Source organism: Varroa destructor, unplaced genomic scaffold (assembly GCF_002443255.2).
Source record: "Varroa destructor unplaced genomic scaffold, Vdes_3.0 BEIS01000005.1, whole genome shotgun sequence".
NCBI lineage: Eukaryota > Metazoa > Arthropoda > Arachnida > Mesostigmata > Varroidae > Varroa > Varroa destructor.
This window is the reverse complement of record NW_019211458.1, coordinates 15,046,899-15,065,092: the sequence shown is the minus strand read 5'-3', so window position 1 is coordinate 15,065,092 and position 18,194 is coordinate 15,046,899. Positions and strand designations below refer to the sequence as shown.

The 18,194-nt window shown below is 40.5% G+C and overlaps 2 protein-coding genes and 1 long non-coding RNA gene across 6 annotated transcripts in view; 1 reads left to right on the top strand and 2 right to left on the bottom strand.

Moving 5' to 3' along the window:
* LOC111251355 (phosrestin-2-like) overlaps nt 1-18,194 on the top strand; it is a 108,122-nt gene that overhangs the window by 84,825 nt on the left and 5,103 nt on the right. Inside the window, exons 13-14 of one of the 4 annotated variants that reach the window (XR_015329177.1) lie at nt 1,056-1,327; nt 2,069-2,432. Coding sequence is in view for 3 of the 4 variants with exons in the window: in XM_086991067.1 (XP_086847193.1) it covers nt 16,547-16,651; nt 18,031-18,156 (231 nt within the window). In the remaining variant the exon portion in view is untranslated. Of the gene's footprint in view, nt 1-1,055; nt 2,433-16,546; nt 16,652-18,030; nt 18,157-18,194 lie in introns of those variants that run through there. The other 3 variants (XM_086991066.1, XM_086991067.1, XM_022807853.2) reach the window with 3 other exon arrangements.
* LOC111251356 (uncharacterized) lies at nt 2,583-18,052 on the bottom strand. Its single transcript, XR_015329179.1, has 5 exons — nt 17,918-18,052; nt 9,166-11,137; nt 7,794-7,964; nt 6,214-6,449; nt 2,583-6,029 (listed from the first exon to the last, which is right to left on the bottom strand). It is a non-coding gene; the product is annotated as an uncharacterized LOC111251356 (long non-coding RNA).
* On the bottom strand, nt 13,003-17,071 carry LOC111251962 (alpha-(1,6)-fucosyltransferase-like). The gene is made up of 2 exons (XM_022809166.2): nt 16,407-17,071; nt 13,003-15,676 (listed from the first exon to the last, which is right to left on the bottom strand). The coding sequence occupies exon 2, from the start codon at nt 14,934-14,936 to the stop codon at nt 13,188-13,190; it is 1,749 nt and encodes a 582-aa protein (XP_022664901.1). The 5' UTR covers nt 14,937-15,676; nt 16,407-17,071; the 3' UTR covers nt 13,003-13,187.

Genomic DNA, 18,194 nt, shown 5'->3' with positions numbered 1-18,194 from the left:
TTGCCAACCTGGGGTCCTCTTCCTTCCTCCGTCTGTTCACGTCTACGACTAGCAGAAAGACAAATACTAACGTTTGCAGACGCTGCTCATCGCATGCAGCAAGGTTGGGTGTAAGAGTACTGCTTTCGCTTGTAATTTAGAAAAGGCTAGCGAACTATATTCACGATGTGTGAGCCGATAGCGAGCCCGTCAAGTCGCTAACGGATGTGCGCCACCTGTGGCGCAATAATGTTCCGTAGATAGGGTTTAATTCTTTCTGTAAAAATTTTCACGTCCAAGATCTTCGCTGCGTTAGCTGACAAATACGAGATAAGTAGCAAGTTTCTTCTTTCCAGACTTCTTCAGCTTCAGCCGGGCAGCAGATAGAGCTATATCGATATACAATCAGCTGGTAATCAGTTGGCAAGCTTTTTTCAACAGGTTACTTCGTAAACCAGCACGAAACAATTACCTCTTGAATAGTTTTATTGATTTTCCAAATCGTCGCCTCTGAAATCGCAATGTCCTACTTTCTATTTCAACCTAACTTTGGAGCCTTGTCCCTTTAATCCGTATGTGTATTTTGACGGGTAACGGCTTCCGGAAAACAAATAAACTTTCTCAATGATCTTTCTTGGCTTCAGAACATTCTTATACGGGTCCGTCGTTGTTTATACGGTGCTTCCTCTAGAGGCCTCAGGGTTGTAAAAGCTACTTTTAGAAAAACACCATAGTCATCTCGCCCTACGCCAAACGTTGGCTACATGCTTTCTGATGCCTATCAAGCTAATGTTTGTCTATAACAAATACTTCATGGAAATATCTAAGGCGTGCATTTTGCAAATAGCTTTTTATGAACTAGTCGGCAATATATGTATATATTGAAGAAACGTAACACAGGTCCAGGGCATATATAGCCACACCAAAAAGCTCTATTCAATAACGTAAGATATGAAGTAACGAAGAGCTTTGAAAGCGTGCGTACACTGCGTATGATATCATAACTTTCATCACGCTAATAATAATCACGTATTTGGTCATTCTGTGTTCTGGTTGTTGGCACAAAAATGTTTCAGACGTGGTGAGATCGCGTGTCTGATTCCGTTCCAGATTTATCAGAGGGCCCCAACTGGAAACGAAGCAAAGTCACATTTGCTTCCTTGCGCCGGTCCCCATTCGATCGAGCAACGCGTCGAGGAAATTGCTCTCGAAGAGTGATTTCCTCCTACATGTTATCAAAGCTATTACTAAACAGCAGCGTCAACCTTCGTTCAGCGTGGGGGGTGGCAATACTATTTGACGAAGGTCGTCTCTCTAGTCCTAGTCCTAGCTGCCTTAGGCTAAGCAGGTTAGTTTTTTAATGGGTTTTGACGCACATAGGAGTGTAGCATTTGCGAGCAAAATCTTATTAATGAGACATGGAAAATGACAGAAAACTGTATTATGGACCATACGCTAACATTTTACTCGATTTTTGTGCGTCTGTGGAAGGTAAAATATGCAGATTATTATCAAGATCCCATATTCCATTATTACTAAAGTTTAACTTAGCCGTACAACGAGCAATGGTGCGATGGAAACAAATCATTGAAAGTTATACCGGTCGTTAGGAGCTTCATGTTATCACTAGTTTTATTATGTAAGCCTAAATGATTATAGTAAAGAATCGTTATCATTACTGTGATATGGTCACCAACTGTTGCGGTAGTTAGCGGTTCAACTGACGTAATTCAGGTGGATTTGCTAAGATCAATCACAACGCAGAAAAATCATTATATAGAAAATCGACATAAGTGTGTATTGTGACTCAAGGAAATGTTCAATGAGCAATAACCTCGGGCCAATAGTATAAACGAATCGGGCCAAGTATGAAGTTACGCAAAATGAACCTCGTCGATGACTGCCATAAATAGAGAAAAGGAAAAGCTTTTGCTCGAAGCTGGGTTCTCGTCGCCAGAGGCTATGTCCCCCGTTTTTCAACGTTCCGTCCCATCGGTTTCACCCCTTTATAACTCCGAATAGTAATGATAATCGCCCAATTGAGGCGGGTATAAATAAAAATGTATTTTTCATTTGTTTTACGTTACAGTCGAACCGAGAAAGAAACGGGCCAGACGTCAGGCTTTAGTACCAAACATTTAGTTATTATACATACATATACAATTATTAACTTTCTACGACATATGATAAAGCTAGCTAATCACCAATCACAAGATAGATAAAGATAGTTGTCACCTGCTCGTTACTATTAGGACCCAAATAGATAATGTATATATCGGTAATCATCATGATTGGTAATTTTTCATTATTATTACAGAAGCATATATACATATATATATGTATACTTTGAGAGAGAGTATATTAATAAACAATTAAAAGACATAAACTCTTATATAGCCTTCATATGTGTGTGTGTGGCAAATAAAGAATACAGTTTACGCTCTAATATGGCATACTTCTACTTTTGATCATTGTATTTGAATGCATGTATGATACGGTGTATATCATTGAGCTATCAGAGTGAGCCAAACGGAACACTGAGGTCTACGCACTCATTAGAAGTGAGAACGCGATGATTCTCCGACCATGGCCCTTGTACTTACAGATTCTTAAATATTACACACTAACTTCAAAATTTCGATCGAAAATTGCCCATACTGAAATGGGGTCGCAAGGCTCAATATGGGCGTTTGCCATTTTTTGTCTGGTTGTACATTCGATACTTCTAAAAATCGACCAGTCCGCGAATCAGGTATAAAAAATGAGCGGCCCTTATCGCTCGACGTGTCCACGGAGGAAGGACTGACCCAACATGAATCTAATAATGTTCGATAGAGTATTGCAGGCTAATTGTAAAACAGCGTGGACAAGCTCGACATCCAACTGTTTATGCTACTCTAATGCGGCTATTTTCCGTATTTTTTCTTTACTGCCAGCACGCTAAAAATCTATACGTGCATCTTGAGAGCTGTCGGAATTACATAAAACTTTCGCCGAAAATAGTATGTGTCAAAATTTCGTCCCATTAGGTGCCGTAGGTCTTGCCGCCGAACGAATGGCGACATGAGGCACACATTGGAGTTTAGGCCAAAGGAATATCTTCATTATTTACCAGGTTCTCTGGCTACGTCGGGAATCGGTTATAGCCAAGTCATACCCATATGGATATGTAGAGGTGTCTGGCGTTTACTATTTCTATCTACCCTTCTTAGGTTTAGAATATGCCTTAACAAATTTTAAAACATTACAGCAGCTATTCTTCTCGATTTGTAGTTAGAGAGTATTTTATCTAGTGAACATTAAATGTTTTCTTCCTCTAATTTGTGATATTTTTGTTATTATCTGCCTAGAGCGGATAATCAATAGGCGAGCACAAATGAACAGCGGCTACTTGGAACAATACACGATTCCTTGCTGGCACATCTTATCATAGCGTCCTAAGCTGCACAAAGCCGCATCTCGTTGCCCGTATCCCCTAGGCCCTTGTTTCTATCTCTTGGCTATCAGCTGTTTCTGCTTGTTCGCCTCTTAGGGCGGGAGAATTCGCCATGGGACGAACATTTGATCTTTGCGGCCGTCCCTTTAGTTTGTTCCTTCTTCATTTCGTTCAGCTCTTGAGTTTCATCAGCAAACTCAAGAGCTGGACGAAGTAGGACGAAACATACCAGAATGAGAAGCACAGGTCCGGCTCTAGTTCTCCATAAATTGTACTCAGATCCTTGTCTATCTACGGAAGCTAGTACGGCTAGCGGGGGAGCAAACCGAATGCTTCCGCTTGCCCTCAACAATGCGGTGAAACAACGAGAGCACGGGGTACAGGCAAAGCCGTCAGAGTTTCATTTAGAAGAGCCGGATAATACAAAGTGCGCAAAAAGACTCGACGCCCCACAACAAAGAATACATTATATTGCGGTTCTTTCGCATTCTGGCCACGTCTTAGCTCTGCGACTCTCGGGAGTCGGCGCAGACAAGCTCTCGCAGCACACGGGCAGAAGTAGTTCGTAAAATCCAGTTTGTAGAGAAGGACAAAGCCCGATTCTCTAGTTTGAAGGTCTCCTTAGCGGGTCTCTATAACACATGAAACAGAGTGAATATACAAGTAGAAGAAGCTACAGTCTACATTTTACTAAATGTTGCTACCGAATCGACGACTTTAACAGAGTATCCTAGCAAAAAAAAAAATAAGAACCGACTGTAACGGACGACGAGCTTGCCAACTGCTATGTTTAATCAAAACAAGTAGTTCTTACCAGAAAGTAATATATAAGAAATTGTTAGATTCTACAAAAGTTCATATGGCTGAGGATCCACTAGTATCAGTGTGGAATAACGTATTGCCAAATACACTGCTACTGCATTACACTGAACGGTGCAGTGTTGAAATTTTTGTACTAGGACCTGACTAGGCCTTGAGTTTTGAAAGCTACCTTTCGACATGCCTTGGCGAAATTTATTAATACGCGACTTCCAGACGCTGCACCTAACAAGAACATATGCAATAACACCCGCATATGCTATACAAAGGAAAGCGAGCTTCAAACTTCTGCGTACGCTGCTAGAGATTCGATCGGTATTTATGGGTTTTCTATCGTGACGGTGAAGACACACGATTTCATATAATTGTCTTTTATAAATTATTTTCAAGAAGAAAGAAGTTCAACAATAGATAGTCACAGCAAAACGTTCAGATAACAGTAGTTATTGAATATTGCACACTGAAGTAAATTAAATATGGATGCCGTTCTATGAGATTTGCTCAAAGGGTATCGAGTGCGAGTGGCAGATGACATGAGACAGCAGAGATATATGCGTTATTGCAAATCACTCTAAAAGATAATAATCAGGAAAAAAATTAATTTTTATATAGCCATTTAAATTTCAATCTATAATAATCTAAATATCTAAAAAAAGTGACTCTTCTGTAGGCTCTATGGAAGCGAAAAAGGCTCAACCATTTTGGTCGCATAGCACGCGTAGAAGCTCCGGAATGGTAAGAATTTAGGACCCTATAAAAAGGATACTGCCTTCCAAGAGGATATATGTATATATACATAGAGCTGGAAAGAAAGCCGAGAAGGCGGTGAAAAGTGGGCAAGGCGGGTCGACAACGCTAGCAAGAAAAACAGCAAAAAGCATATAAAAGTGAGTCATAGCTATAATAGCAGATCGAAATCTAACCCGCTTCGCGCTGGTCTTAATAGTTACGACCACTCACCTGGCTACCAGATAGGTTCGTTAGTAGCAAGAAACGTATTTCGGCATTCCTGGAATATGCCACAACTGTACGTAATAATAGATACGCAATCTAGAGATTTTCATTTTCGAGACTGGGACACGGCGTTCGTTTGTCTATTTTTTTTTTATTTTGAACTATTTGTCTAGGTACTTCTGGATGTGCAATGGGCTAGAATATTCGTATAGACTGTTAGAACCATTATTTTATGCTGTTTGTATCGAACCTAACTGTTATTTTCGCAGCAAAAACATTTGACAACATTGACACCGTACTGGCCTAGATGTTTACATTGGTAGTATAGGGCGTCGAAGAAACCAATTTGTCTAATGAGGCGAGAGTCACTCGTATCGGCCGCTAAAGATTGTATAAATAACGGTACACGTAAATAACACAATTAGGCAGCTGTCTAGGCGCGTAAGTTCAAATTTATGACGATTACGATAACAAAAAAACATCGTTTGAATCGTACCGGCACATCGATTGTCCACAACCGTCATTGATGTCGCTTATGCAAGATTTTATAGACTGATTGAAATTAAGCACAACAGAGCCCACACACGACCCTGATTACTTCAGTAGTTGTCTAATAGTAATCTAATACTAACGAGGAAGGCACAAGCTAAATTTTTGGAAAAACTGGTACAATAGGCTGAAATCTCATCGAGTATTTGTACTGCCCATTCCAAGGGTACGCTATTGAATCGGTACGCTGGCGAGCGCTTTCCACACGGGCTTCTCGCGATGGAGACCATTCACAGCGCTTACTTACACAACAGAGGCCTGTGCAGCACGGGTAAGCAATCTGGATGCTACACTGTAAACGAAATTAAAAGTAAGTTCAACGATTTGCCTAGTTGACTACGAAACTTCGACGTTATGGAATGTTGTAACGGTAGATATATTGTACAGGAGCCACCGTCTATTAACTCTAATTAGTAACTGATGTTTGCAATGACATTTGCAGCTCTGTTCGACAATCTCTTAAAAAGATAGCTTACATCTTGTAAATATCCTCTACAGCCGGCTTCTCGTTTGTCTCTTCTGTTCAGTAAAGGGTCTCCGTCACCGTTTGACGCTTCGTTCACTAGCTCAAGGATTTTTTCCATGTGCGGCCGTAGCAGTTTCGTCTTACTAGTTTCGGTAGGCTTAGATCCGATTTTATCGTTAGCACCCGCCGTGAGAATAACCGCCGCAACGACTATCGCGAACAGTAAACGGGCCGGGCGTAAAATACCTAATACATTTGTGATTAGTTTGACGGTGAGCTCTTTTTTGACATACGATAATAGGTTAATATTGTGCGTTTGTTTTTGTTGTTCTAAATCGTGCTCTTTAGCTTCCATCTCCGATTGAAGCTCCTCACAATAGTAACAATATAGGTCTGAGCTTGTCTTCTAACTACCTGCGTGTTATACAACGAGTGCCATAGGATTTTATCTACTTCAATACTAAATATATTAGAAACGGTTTCGCGCGTCACCTCCTCGAATGGCGTCCTACTGAATCGACCTAACGGCAGGTGTCCTCAGTCGTTCTATAATATTGTGCTATGGCACCTTCTCTTCTCTCTGAGTCAACAATAAGTGTTTATTTATATTGTCGTACGGGTGCGAAACGATATTGAAAGGCGTCTTCTCAATTAGAGGCTATCGTCATCGCTCGAACGCTATCGTTAAATTTCTGCTGCTCATGTTTTAAAGTGTTTTTATTTAGACATCGCTAAAATTAACACTTCGGTTGGCCGTAGTGGAGACTCTGCCTGTTGGAAAATTGTCATTACAATAGCCGACTCCTTGTGTCTCGCAAAGCCAAACAGGTCCCCAGATTTCTATAACGAGGCTAGATGAAAAAACACTTCTACTCTACTCTTTGAAACATATAGATTAAATAGAATAGCCATGAGGACCTACATAAGGAGAGGCAGCTCGTAGAAATTGGCTAGAGGTTCCGCTTTCAGGACCAATAGCGGTTAAGAGTGTCAGAGCGCCTAGTGAAACGCACAAAACTTTCATAGTCGTAATTCAAGCAGCTGTTTTGGGAGACAGACTGTGACCTGGCATTTATCCTGCTTTCTGAAAGGATCATTTATGCGATCAATATAATTAATCTGGATTCATCCTTGCTGTCCGCGCGATATTTTTGGCAAGCTATACATGAAAATATTATGATATTAAGTGAACGCTTTACTTCACGGACCTAGCACTTCGACGTCTAGTACTAACGCCATTAGGGATTTCCTGCAGCAGACCCATGAAGCAGCACGGTATCTATACATAATCGTAACCATTTAACTGACGCTAAAGTTCAACGATCAGCGCATGCTCACGGTTAGCCAGTCAGGACAGTCAAAAAAATGCCTACTATCTACCCAGACCACGTCGCTCCCAGATAAATCTAAAATTTATTAAGACCAGAGAAACTAAATAGTGGCACCTAGCTTTGCCAGCTTCTATTTTTTAAATCTAAAAACTATCTAAATGAGTCCACTTGAGTAGTTGACTCAAATTCAGTCAATTAGGGCTCAAGCTTTATTATTTAAGAATTACAATATCTGCTTAATAATATTGCGTATACTTACTAAACAATGAATGAGGCCTGAAGCCAGATATTTGCTGAGACAACATTGTTTTTTATATTTTGAGCGGCCTAGTTTGAGACTGGTATTTCCAGTAGCCGGTCCGGGTTTCCCGATAGCTGTCAACAGTTGTTTGGATCAGGATCTGCTTACAGCCGGATTGCTATATTTTGCCTAGAAAAATAGAAGCGTAAGCACTCTGTGCCATTATTCATGTCACATAAAAATAAACAATTTTTTAAAAATAAATAATTTTTAGAACTTCATTTATGGTAATTAGACAAAATATATTGATTATGTATACACTTGATTCGACAACTTTTGCTTTTACTTATTCTAAATTTTATAAACTTCTAGTTGTTTTGCGTTTTCTAAAGCTTCGGTTGATAAAACATAGTCTACCGATGTTTTCAAAATCACGTGTTATCCTTATAGATATAGTAAATGATGTAGATTCTTTGTAAATAGTGTTCTACAGAAAGTAAAGCTTTTAGATATTGGGTAGCCGAGGTTTTCTTATTCTCCAAAGATGGCAAATTTCTGCTATTCGTATTTATTTAGCTACACTCTTTTTATGGAATCAAATACCGTACGTTACTGTGATATATATGCATATATCTATATAGTATGTTTCTTACAAAAAAAAACTATTATCATAAAAAAATTCAAGCCAAAGAAAACATTGGCAGATGTTTTCTGTATGCAGGTGCTATTAAATATAGCATTAAAAACAAGCAATATAATAGTAATATAATAAGCAAATATATTAGCCGCAGTTTCATAATAACAGCTTGCTCTTATGTGCAGTAGTGATACATTATGAAAGGCGGGTGATATTTTTGCAGGAAGCTCAGTTTTTTTCCAAAATGTCCGTGTTGTAATTTTAGGAGGTACGGGGGGCAAACGACCTCCTTTCGGATCACCTTAACTAAATTCAGATACTAGAGACTGACTATACTACTCGCAGAGTTCATCCGCAGAACAGAACGATTCTAACTTTAAAGAGTGCTTAATTTGTCAGGAAGCATAGTGACACACGTTCTAAACTTAGCGGTAGTACAGAAGTTAGTTCTCAGTAGAAGAAGTTGTTGAAGTACCGCAAAAAGCGATGCAAGTAACGACTTTATTGCAGAAAAATTGCAAAGACTAGAGTATGGTTTTTTGGAGGGCGGACTGTCGCAAAGTCAACTGGTCCTCGTAGGTCAAATCCAAAAAGCAACTTTAAGTTGTTTAATACGTTGTGTGGAGTACCGACAGAAGTTCTGAAGCATAGAACCATCGGTTCCAGTCCTCTGGAGCAGTGCATGCGCTCTCCGTGTACTCGTAAATAAGGTTGTTATTGTTATTTAAGTTGATAAGGAGAAGTGAAACTCACCTTTGTTATTGTCCAACGGCCCGTACTATTCAGGTAACGATGCTCAATATAGGCCAGTTGCCGCACTATGTTTAAAATTGTATTCTATTAAACAGAGCAGAAGCTATTAACGTTCCCGTATTTATAAAGCACCACCGTATTATATCGTACATGTACCTGTGTTTCGTCTTAGTGGAAAAGCACACTACTTGCTATTAATAATTTTTGTTACAACACCGAATCTTTACTTCAGCCTATCATTTCCCTGCTAAGCAAACAAGCCCGATGTTATGCTACAAGGCCCATGGCAACGAAAGGTCTAGCGACTTCCCACCCGTCGTGTCACCCTCACGTCGGTATGAAGCAGAAGGCCCCACACATTACGCAGCACGTTTTCAACAGACAAACGACCGGCTTCTAAGCGACTACAGTCAACAGAGCACGAACAAACAGAAAGTGACGCAAAATAATGCCATTGTTCCAATGTGACTCATACCAAGGGGTAAATATCTGCCTATAGACAATGTTCGTAACAGGGACGTTCTACCGAAACCGGCAAATGAATACAGGGCTATGTATGAGTAAAGGATAATTTCGCAAACACTTAAGTCGAACTTAAGCTGACCTAAGTGGATACGCCTAAAAGCCCCCAGTATGCCATTAACAATACAGATTTGATACAATTCACATGTAGACTCACACAATTAATTGGCCAATGCTTTGCACCATGTGGCATAAATATTTACTGATTAGTTTGCAATCAATGAATATTGGAACATAATTTGCATAAATAATTCGAGCAGTACAGAAAAAACACATAAATCACTGAGGGCAACCATCAGACTATGAATCATATGATGGTGAAGCGTGTGATGAAACAGGCTTATGGAATCACAACAAAGTAAATTGGCGTTACGGTAGCGTAATGAGTTGGCCGATCTTATAGGATGTCTACGAGAAAGAGAAACAGACAACCATTAGAATGAGATAGAACGAAATGTGCAAAAAAAAAATGATGTGATGAATGCCCTTCGTATACGTTGCAGCTGTACCGTTTTATATATTAGATAATTATGTAGGACGCTGTGTCAGAAAAAATTTACAATCCAATCATTACCGCCTTCGTATGGTACACGATTATCTCTAGGCTTAACATAGGCCGGTTCATAGGAATATCCTCGAAGAAGTCATACGTTTGCCGAGCGAATTGACATGAAGAATTCAGCTTAAAATCGCATTTACTGCAATAAGTTAAGCTGATTTTTGATAGATCTACTATATTTCGGTAGCTGCTATAATTTGCAAAGGTGGCGCATTGTAAAGTTCAATGACAATTCTCCATGAAAATATATCATAAAATTTCTCTGTTCAGGCCACTTTGGGCTCTGCTACGATCCTTCCGCTGTGTGATAAGAACTTGCTCAAATATTGAAAATGTCTGATACCTTACGATTTTATACGGTCTGCCTTAATCGGCCTTGGAGTGAAGTTGATGCATACACTGCGAACATAAGCAAGCTCTATCTACATAGCTTCTAAAAGCGACTTTTTAATGGCGTTCCTGCGTTTCTCAGCGTGTCAAGCTTCAAAACAACTTAGAAATCTGGGATCCCGTAGATTTCCCCGAAGTTAATATTGTATTTCGTGTATATGATCAAAATAAAGAAAAAAACATCTATGTATAGTACTAACAGCAAGTAGTGCCGGTCCGCTTATATGGTCTTCTCAAATACTGAAGTCCAAGCACGCCTACGAGTTTCTTACGGGGCTTTGACCACTGGATTGGGCGGATATTTAAAATGTACTTATTAGACTATTTGCGAAAATTTTCCAATAGAGGGCCAAGGTTTTCACGGAGCACCACATGAATATTTCCTTCCGCACAGATAATAAGTAATTGTCGAGCATTTGTCCAGCTTCAAGGATTTAGCGTTAAGTCCATGCTGAAACCTGCAGACGAAGCCTTCGAGATATACCGGGCGATTGCGCTTCTCTAGAAATGATGATCTCGTTAGTTTTTATGTACATGCAGAACGTTGACGCAATTCTATTTCAATAAGCTTCCACTAAGAACCTTGATATGATGCCTTGAAAAAAAAGTCTCGAAAGAATCACGGAATTTAGCTGGTATAACACAACAATCAATGTTTAAGTTTTAACAGGGCGTTACAAAGCTCCTATAGAACAGTGTTCATATATTGCAGATAAAAACAGGGAACTTTGAAAGTTCCGACGTATTAATTTATCAGTGGACAAATGGCCTGCTATGGTCGATTATGTACTCGATACGTTTAGATTCGAGAACCGGCCCGATTAATCGGGTATTCCTGAACACGATACAAAGTATCACTGCGATGACGGATAGCTGATATATGAACAGGTTACGCTATGAGCAGTCAGTGTCTGACTTGGCTTCCACAGGTGACGACCTGTTTCTGTTATTACGAAACGTTCTAGTCGGTGATTTATGCCGCCATTTAGTGGCAAGCTGCGTCTCAGCACTGTTGTGTTTACGTAACAAGTGACCACTGATGATTCTAACCACTATAGCATGTATCACATGGGATAACTTGTCAACATCAAAAAAAAAAAGCTACAGATTGTAGAAATTGCCAGTCGGAATAAATGCGACACAATTTTAAAGGTAACAAAATAAAACAGGCTTTTTCAAAAACCCATTATCATTTAATTTGTCATTTAAAATAGATGTTTCGAGCTTTACGTATCGTATTTTCGGCGTGCTTTAGATGGCTGGCTTCTAGCATGAGATGAAATATGTCTATTACGAATTATGATATCAGGTCTTTATTGTAGTCATTGTAACAGTATCGAACAGCAGCAGCCTTCGGCCGAATAGAAGCAAGTAGGCAGCCGACTCGTTGCATTGAATCATATTAATTAGATGAGGAACGAAGGCTACTAATCCTAAAACCTAGGAGATTGATCGCTCGCTCGCTCGCTTTGTTACGGCCAAAATCATTCTTTTGTAGGTATATTGACGTGAAGCTGATAGGACAAACGCAGACTGCGCCAGGCCACAGTAGCCTATTCCTAAAGAAAGCATACAGGTCAATTGTAAGTTTTATTAAATTGTAAACCGATAGCTGTATTCTAAGACGTCCCCTATCCCATAGATAAACATGAGCCTTCCACAACGCCTTAGAATATGGTATCAGATATAACGAACTTCACACAAAGTTCCTCAAAGATAGAAATTAACTCAGTCGATAAGATGTGTGCGTCAATAGAGACGAATGAAAAATAGCCTGCTTATTTATGACGAAAAACATAGTGATGGCACGATTTACTACAGCTTTTTTCGTTTCGTCGAAGAACTCGTTGGTGCAATGCAACTTCGAAGTAATACACCCGTACATCCGCAAAGGTAATCGATCGAATCCGTTTGGCCGATCAGTCTACTTCTATGGATGAAAATAGCGAGCTTGTCCTATTTCTATTGACCATAATAATATAGCGGGGAACATTTGGTATAGCATCTGTGACAATACACCTTTCTGCAATCATTGATGTTATGCTTTGAGACATAATATTGATCATTATATAGAAAAAAAAACTGTCAACATAACTGCTATTCAGTATTAATTATAATGTAATATTATATTGAGGATGCCTTTACTGCCATGTTATGTCGTGCTGTTGATGAGCAGAGTACACGTGCGAGATAGTGATAAACCAATCGGTTATCGGACCAACAACGATTATCGGCCCTTTAAAGAAGCTAGTTTATATATTGTATAGTTCTAATAAATCTACAGAAACTTGATGCATAGGTATAAGAATGTACGCAACGAAAATATCTCATTCTCCTAAATAAAAAAAAAAGAAAAAAAGCAAAAATATTTGAGTCACCGAAGTTTTTTTACTTTAAATATATAAAAGTTGAGTTTACTCTGAGTTGGAATGGAAAAACAGGTTCGATGAAAAAGGATTAGCAAGTACTTTTGCGTTTGCAGGATGTCTATCTATTATACAGTCTAGTGGGGTTCTACTTTCTAGTGGGAAAAGCGTGTAACCGAACACGCTTAAAACAGAGCAGTGTTTGTTCCATTCACTCTTACTGTAGGCAGCGTTTTATATGTCGGATAGTTTCCAGCCAAAAGGTTAGATCCACAAAGAATACCAACGGAAAACCCATTATAGTTTGGTTTCTTTACTGACTCCTGCACGATCGAGGTATCCGATGTTTTGGCAACGCAATAGCCAGGGGATAAGTAAAGCCCCCGTTTATCGACCGGCTCGTGCTCGTATATAGCCTTCACTGGGGGGGCGGCTACATAAGCGTAGAAATAGGACACATCCAACGATACCAACTGATCAGTGGCATCAGTGCGGCGGGCCTGCATGAGTTCATAGGCAATACGGCACACCCCACTTGAAAGGGTGCATACTAGCTTATCCGTTTGGGCTAAGAGAAACAGATCGATAATTAGGCCTTGCAACGAAGCAGGGTAATCTCGCGTGTCAAGGTCGTTGGCAAGTTCTGCCGATCTGACATTTGAGATAAACACAAAATCAGGAAAATTTTCTCGGAGGTCGTCGAGTACCTGGGGTTCATCTGTAGCCACAAATACTCGTTTTGGTATGTTAGCTCCGAGACTCCTATAATATTCTTCGGCATGCTCCATATATTCTTCTACCTCATGGTACGCTGCCTCGGAGAATTTGTCTGTTCGTCGAATTTGTAAGCCTACTATTGGTGATTTAAAGCCTAGTAGCTGTTTGGCCTGTTGCACTAGTTCTTCCGTGAGGCTCGATGGCCGTAAGATGTATCCGATAAACTGCCCAAACCACCACGCGTAGGGCTCCTGGTGATAACGCACAAGAGTCTCAGCCACATCAACAGGAATGGTATGGATAGACAGACGAGCTTGACCGTTTGGCCCCGGCATAGTGGGGTCATCGGCTAAATTGGAACAATTTTCTTTGCTACTATCCGACTCATCAAGAGGTCGAAAACTTTCATTCCAAGTAAAATTTGCGTTTAGGTAGTGCCAGTCTTTTGTGTCGAGAACGACACGTTTATTGTCCTGGAATCCTTTTATAAGGCACCATAACACATCGTGGATTCCTGATGCGAACCCATACGGGTTTGTGAGCTTGCATTTCACTGTCCTGCTGCAGGGATACGCTTGGCGTTGTTGAATTGCTGTCTGTACTTTGAGCTTAAGTTTATAGAGTGCTTCGCGGGATTTCCTTGCTAGGCCAGTGCGTACCATGAAGTCTTTGAGTTCTTTGCGTAATATCCGATTGTATTCTCTCGAATGACTGGCTAACGATATCAGTCGATCTTCAATCAATCTTCTCTCCTCTATATAAGGAAATCTTTTAACGAGCAGTTGAAGATGCAGCAAGCTATTGGTGAGAAATCTCTGGTAGTCCTTCAGAGTTTGGTAAATGTGGCCTGCAAGAGGCTCAAGATTTGTGAACTGAAACCTTCCATTGGGTTCAAAGTGCGCTGATGAACGCAACGTATCTTCGAATTCGTTATTTTTAGCAAGAGTTTCTAACGTTTGCCAAGCATTGGTTTTCGGAGTACGGACCTTCAGTCCAAAAATGTCCAGCAGGCCTCGATGTACTACTGGAGCTGTATCCCGCTTGCGGTGTGCAACGTATTGATCAAAGCTCTCATCGATACCCTGGCCATCAGCTTGTTCTAACTGAACGTCCCGAGCGTACAGCCATATCGACGTGACTACCGCAGCAATGATGACAACAATGACGGAACGCTGAGTATGCAGCTTGCGGCGACAGAATTTCTTTCCCGATACCATAGCTCACAACTGGAGTGCAGTTAGTAGATATGGCGCAACTTCACTTTAGCCTCTTTTTTTCTTATGGTTATTTAGCGGTAGTGCACACGATTCGTTCCGTAAAGAAGTTCCGTAACCTATTCTTGATACGCTATTGAATTCATCTAACCAAACATAGCCGCTCTACACCAATCAGCACTTCCCTGTTCTAGCGTTGTAGATTTTAAGCGTATTTCACGTTTTTACTTTTCTAGAGTGGGTCGCTTCGTGAAGATGTATCGAACGACAATGTATCTAATGGTTGCGCGAAGAGGCCACTTAAGCTAGCTGGTACGTCGAGGCTGTTCTTCACGAATCGACTTGACTAACTTTGGCCGCCGTAACAAAAAGTCCACTGCTATTGACACGTACTTGATCCGGTGGTGCACAGTTTATAATTAACTATTGGGGCTATTGGATAAATCCGGTCAGTGGCAGTAGTGTGGACAAGCTAATGCTGGGCGTTAAACGGTCGGGAGGATGTCGCTAGATTGCCGCCGACCCCCAAACGATAGATGAATGTCCGTGTGTGCGCGTGGTACCGAGGCGACAAAACCCCTAACACTAAATTCAGCATTACAAATGCGTTTTACAACATCGACGTCGTTTGGGGGGGGGGGGGGACAGCTCAACTAGACTCTACCGAGCTTCGCATCATTTAAATTGCAACGAACCGACAATTTTTTTTCGGTAGCGACCAATTCCAGCGACGGTTCTTGTGTCTGTGGAACGAATGATGAAATAGGGTAAGTGTAGGAAAATAAAGTACGGATCGGACAAAACCGCCGAACTGCGATATCAGCTGGCTGAAAAAGTACTTCATCCGCATCGCACCGGATAGTAGGGTAACCAATGGCAGAGTACTGACCATTAGATGATGAAGCTTACGAATTATACAGATAACATTTGCAGTGTTATTGTTTCATACTAATCGAATTACCCTTATCTAGTGATACGTTTTCGGTCGGTGGTAGATTTTGAAAGCTTAACAGCTTAGTTAGTAGACGAAGCAAAGTTACCCTCTATTCTCTGTCTCGCTACCTTTATCTAGGAGCAGATAGATGTATATGTGCGCGTGCTACTACCGATCGGTTGTTGCTTAACACATTATCATTACTGTGATTTCGAAGGCCGATTAACACCTGAATCATTACTGTTCATGAGCTAGAGGATACATGGTACCGTTCAGTGCATTCTTGCAGGCGTCCATACACCTTTCGTCATAATTCTAGTCAGTCTTTATTTAGATATGACGTTTTGTCTATCTGACCATAACCATTAACCCTTCACTGAACTTAGGTACATCTAACTGCTTGGTTTTTCTTAAAAATACGTTCGTTTATAGCTAAACTAAAACAGTCACGCATCCGCCATCTTGGTTGGTACTGATTTGTCAGATATTAATAGCTATATACGATGAATTAGAATATAATGCCAGTAAATGTAAATTACCTTATTTAATTGCAACACGTAACGCTGATTACTTAACCGTTTTGGCTATTGAGCCGTACCATTTATTTGTATGCCTTTTGTCGAAATAGGTAAACGATATAACGTGAATTTGATTATATTTGCTTTATATAAACTTAAAGGCATACAACCAGTCGCTCAGGCCGTGGATCCTATTCGCAAGGGAAAAGCGTCTATTCCGCTTTTATGTCAACACAAGCGTCGGTGCCGACTGTTTCATCTGTTAGGTAAGTCGTAAGTGGCCATCGGACTGGCGTTTTCTGTGGTGAGTGGTAAAAGTGAATGTGACGGTTTCCTGCGGCTGGTTCTCTCATGCCCTGGAGTGAAACGGACACCGGATGGTTCGTTGTGCGATCCTGAATAGAATAGGCAATTCGTTGTATTGCAGCATTCGATATCATTTGCTGTCCGCTTCTCTGGTGCTTCTGCTTAGATTTAGACAACAATGTCGTTTGAGAATTGGCCAACGGCCACCATCTACCGTAAGCTGATTCTCGTTACCGGCAGAATGGCCCTGTTGGCAATTCAGTTCCCATAACAATATGCCAGCAAACGTTAGTTAATCTCTGTCCGCTGTGATTTTCTGCTCTTTCTATGACAATCGTCATGAATAGATAAACAGAATATTATATAAATGTATAGCACGAAGAAAGGCACGCGCAAATACAACACAGCGTAAAAATTGCACGTACGAAATTAACATGATTACAATTATTTTTCCCATATGACTAGGTATGTGGGATGATGGCAAAAAAAAAAAGCTTTATAAAACACGAATCCTTACACCATGATTAGTTTGTGGGATTAGTATACGACTATCCTGCAAACGTGGGTATATGGGTCGCGACATTAACGAAAAACTGTGAGTTAACCATGCGCATAGCGTATTGTCATACTGGCGTTTGGGGATTGAGACCGATCGGCATTGAAGTTATATTCTCTAAAGTTTAGCTTTAACGGATGCAGTCACAGATCTCATACGCCGCTTGAATATCTCCATGTTTAAGTTGCTTCGGGTGTTAGTGGTCTGTTGCTAGAGTTCGATAACTCCAAGTTTGCTACACTTACGGGATAGATGCATGAGCAAGACTGGACAGAACGCAGGGAGCTCTGATTAGCAACTCCATTGAAATTTGCGGCCACCAGTATTCACTCCATGCATTCGGATGTTTTGATAGTCAGGGAAGTTATACAAGGAACTTTTGTGATAAAATTAAGTTATTATAAAATCGAAGACATTAGAGAAAAACAGGTAGTTTCTGCGCGCTCATATTCGACGGGCAGAATCGAAGTGCAGTAATTGATATGGCGAAACACTCTGCAAAATCGTCATCCCCCATCAGCAAAATGGCCGATGCAGCTAACACAACATAGCTCAACTTTGGGTGCGGTGCTTTGTATTAGCTTACAAAAATCTGGGCACTGTTCGTTCTATAAGTCTGGATTTTTATGCAACCTAATTATTACGTAGTATCAAAATTGCAATGACTCACATGTCTGACGGCTTGCAAGTATATCTGATTACAAGTGAGCTCCTTATGTATCTATCACTGATTTCTCTTAAACATATTTCTTTAATGGATTTCTTTTTTCAAATTTGCTTTAGTTGGCCCGCACAACGCCGCAAGCAAAAACGCCTGTTGGGGCGGCATCAGTCTTGGAAAAGGCCGTCTCTAATGAAAAACTTCCAGGGGTCACCTTCTTCACACGGAACTGTGTCACGCTCAGTAAGGTACCAACTTGAATGTAATGTAGCATTGCTATAATGAT

Bases quoted from the DNA above. Each gene is read 5' to 3' on its own strand.
- LOC111251962 (XM_022809166.2), bottom strand. From the start codon at position 14,936: ATGGTATCGGGAAAGAAATTCTGTCGCCGCAAGCTGCATACTCAGCGT.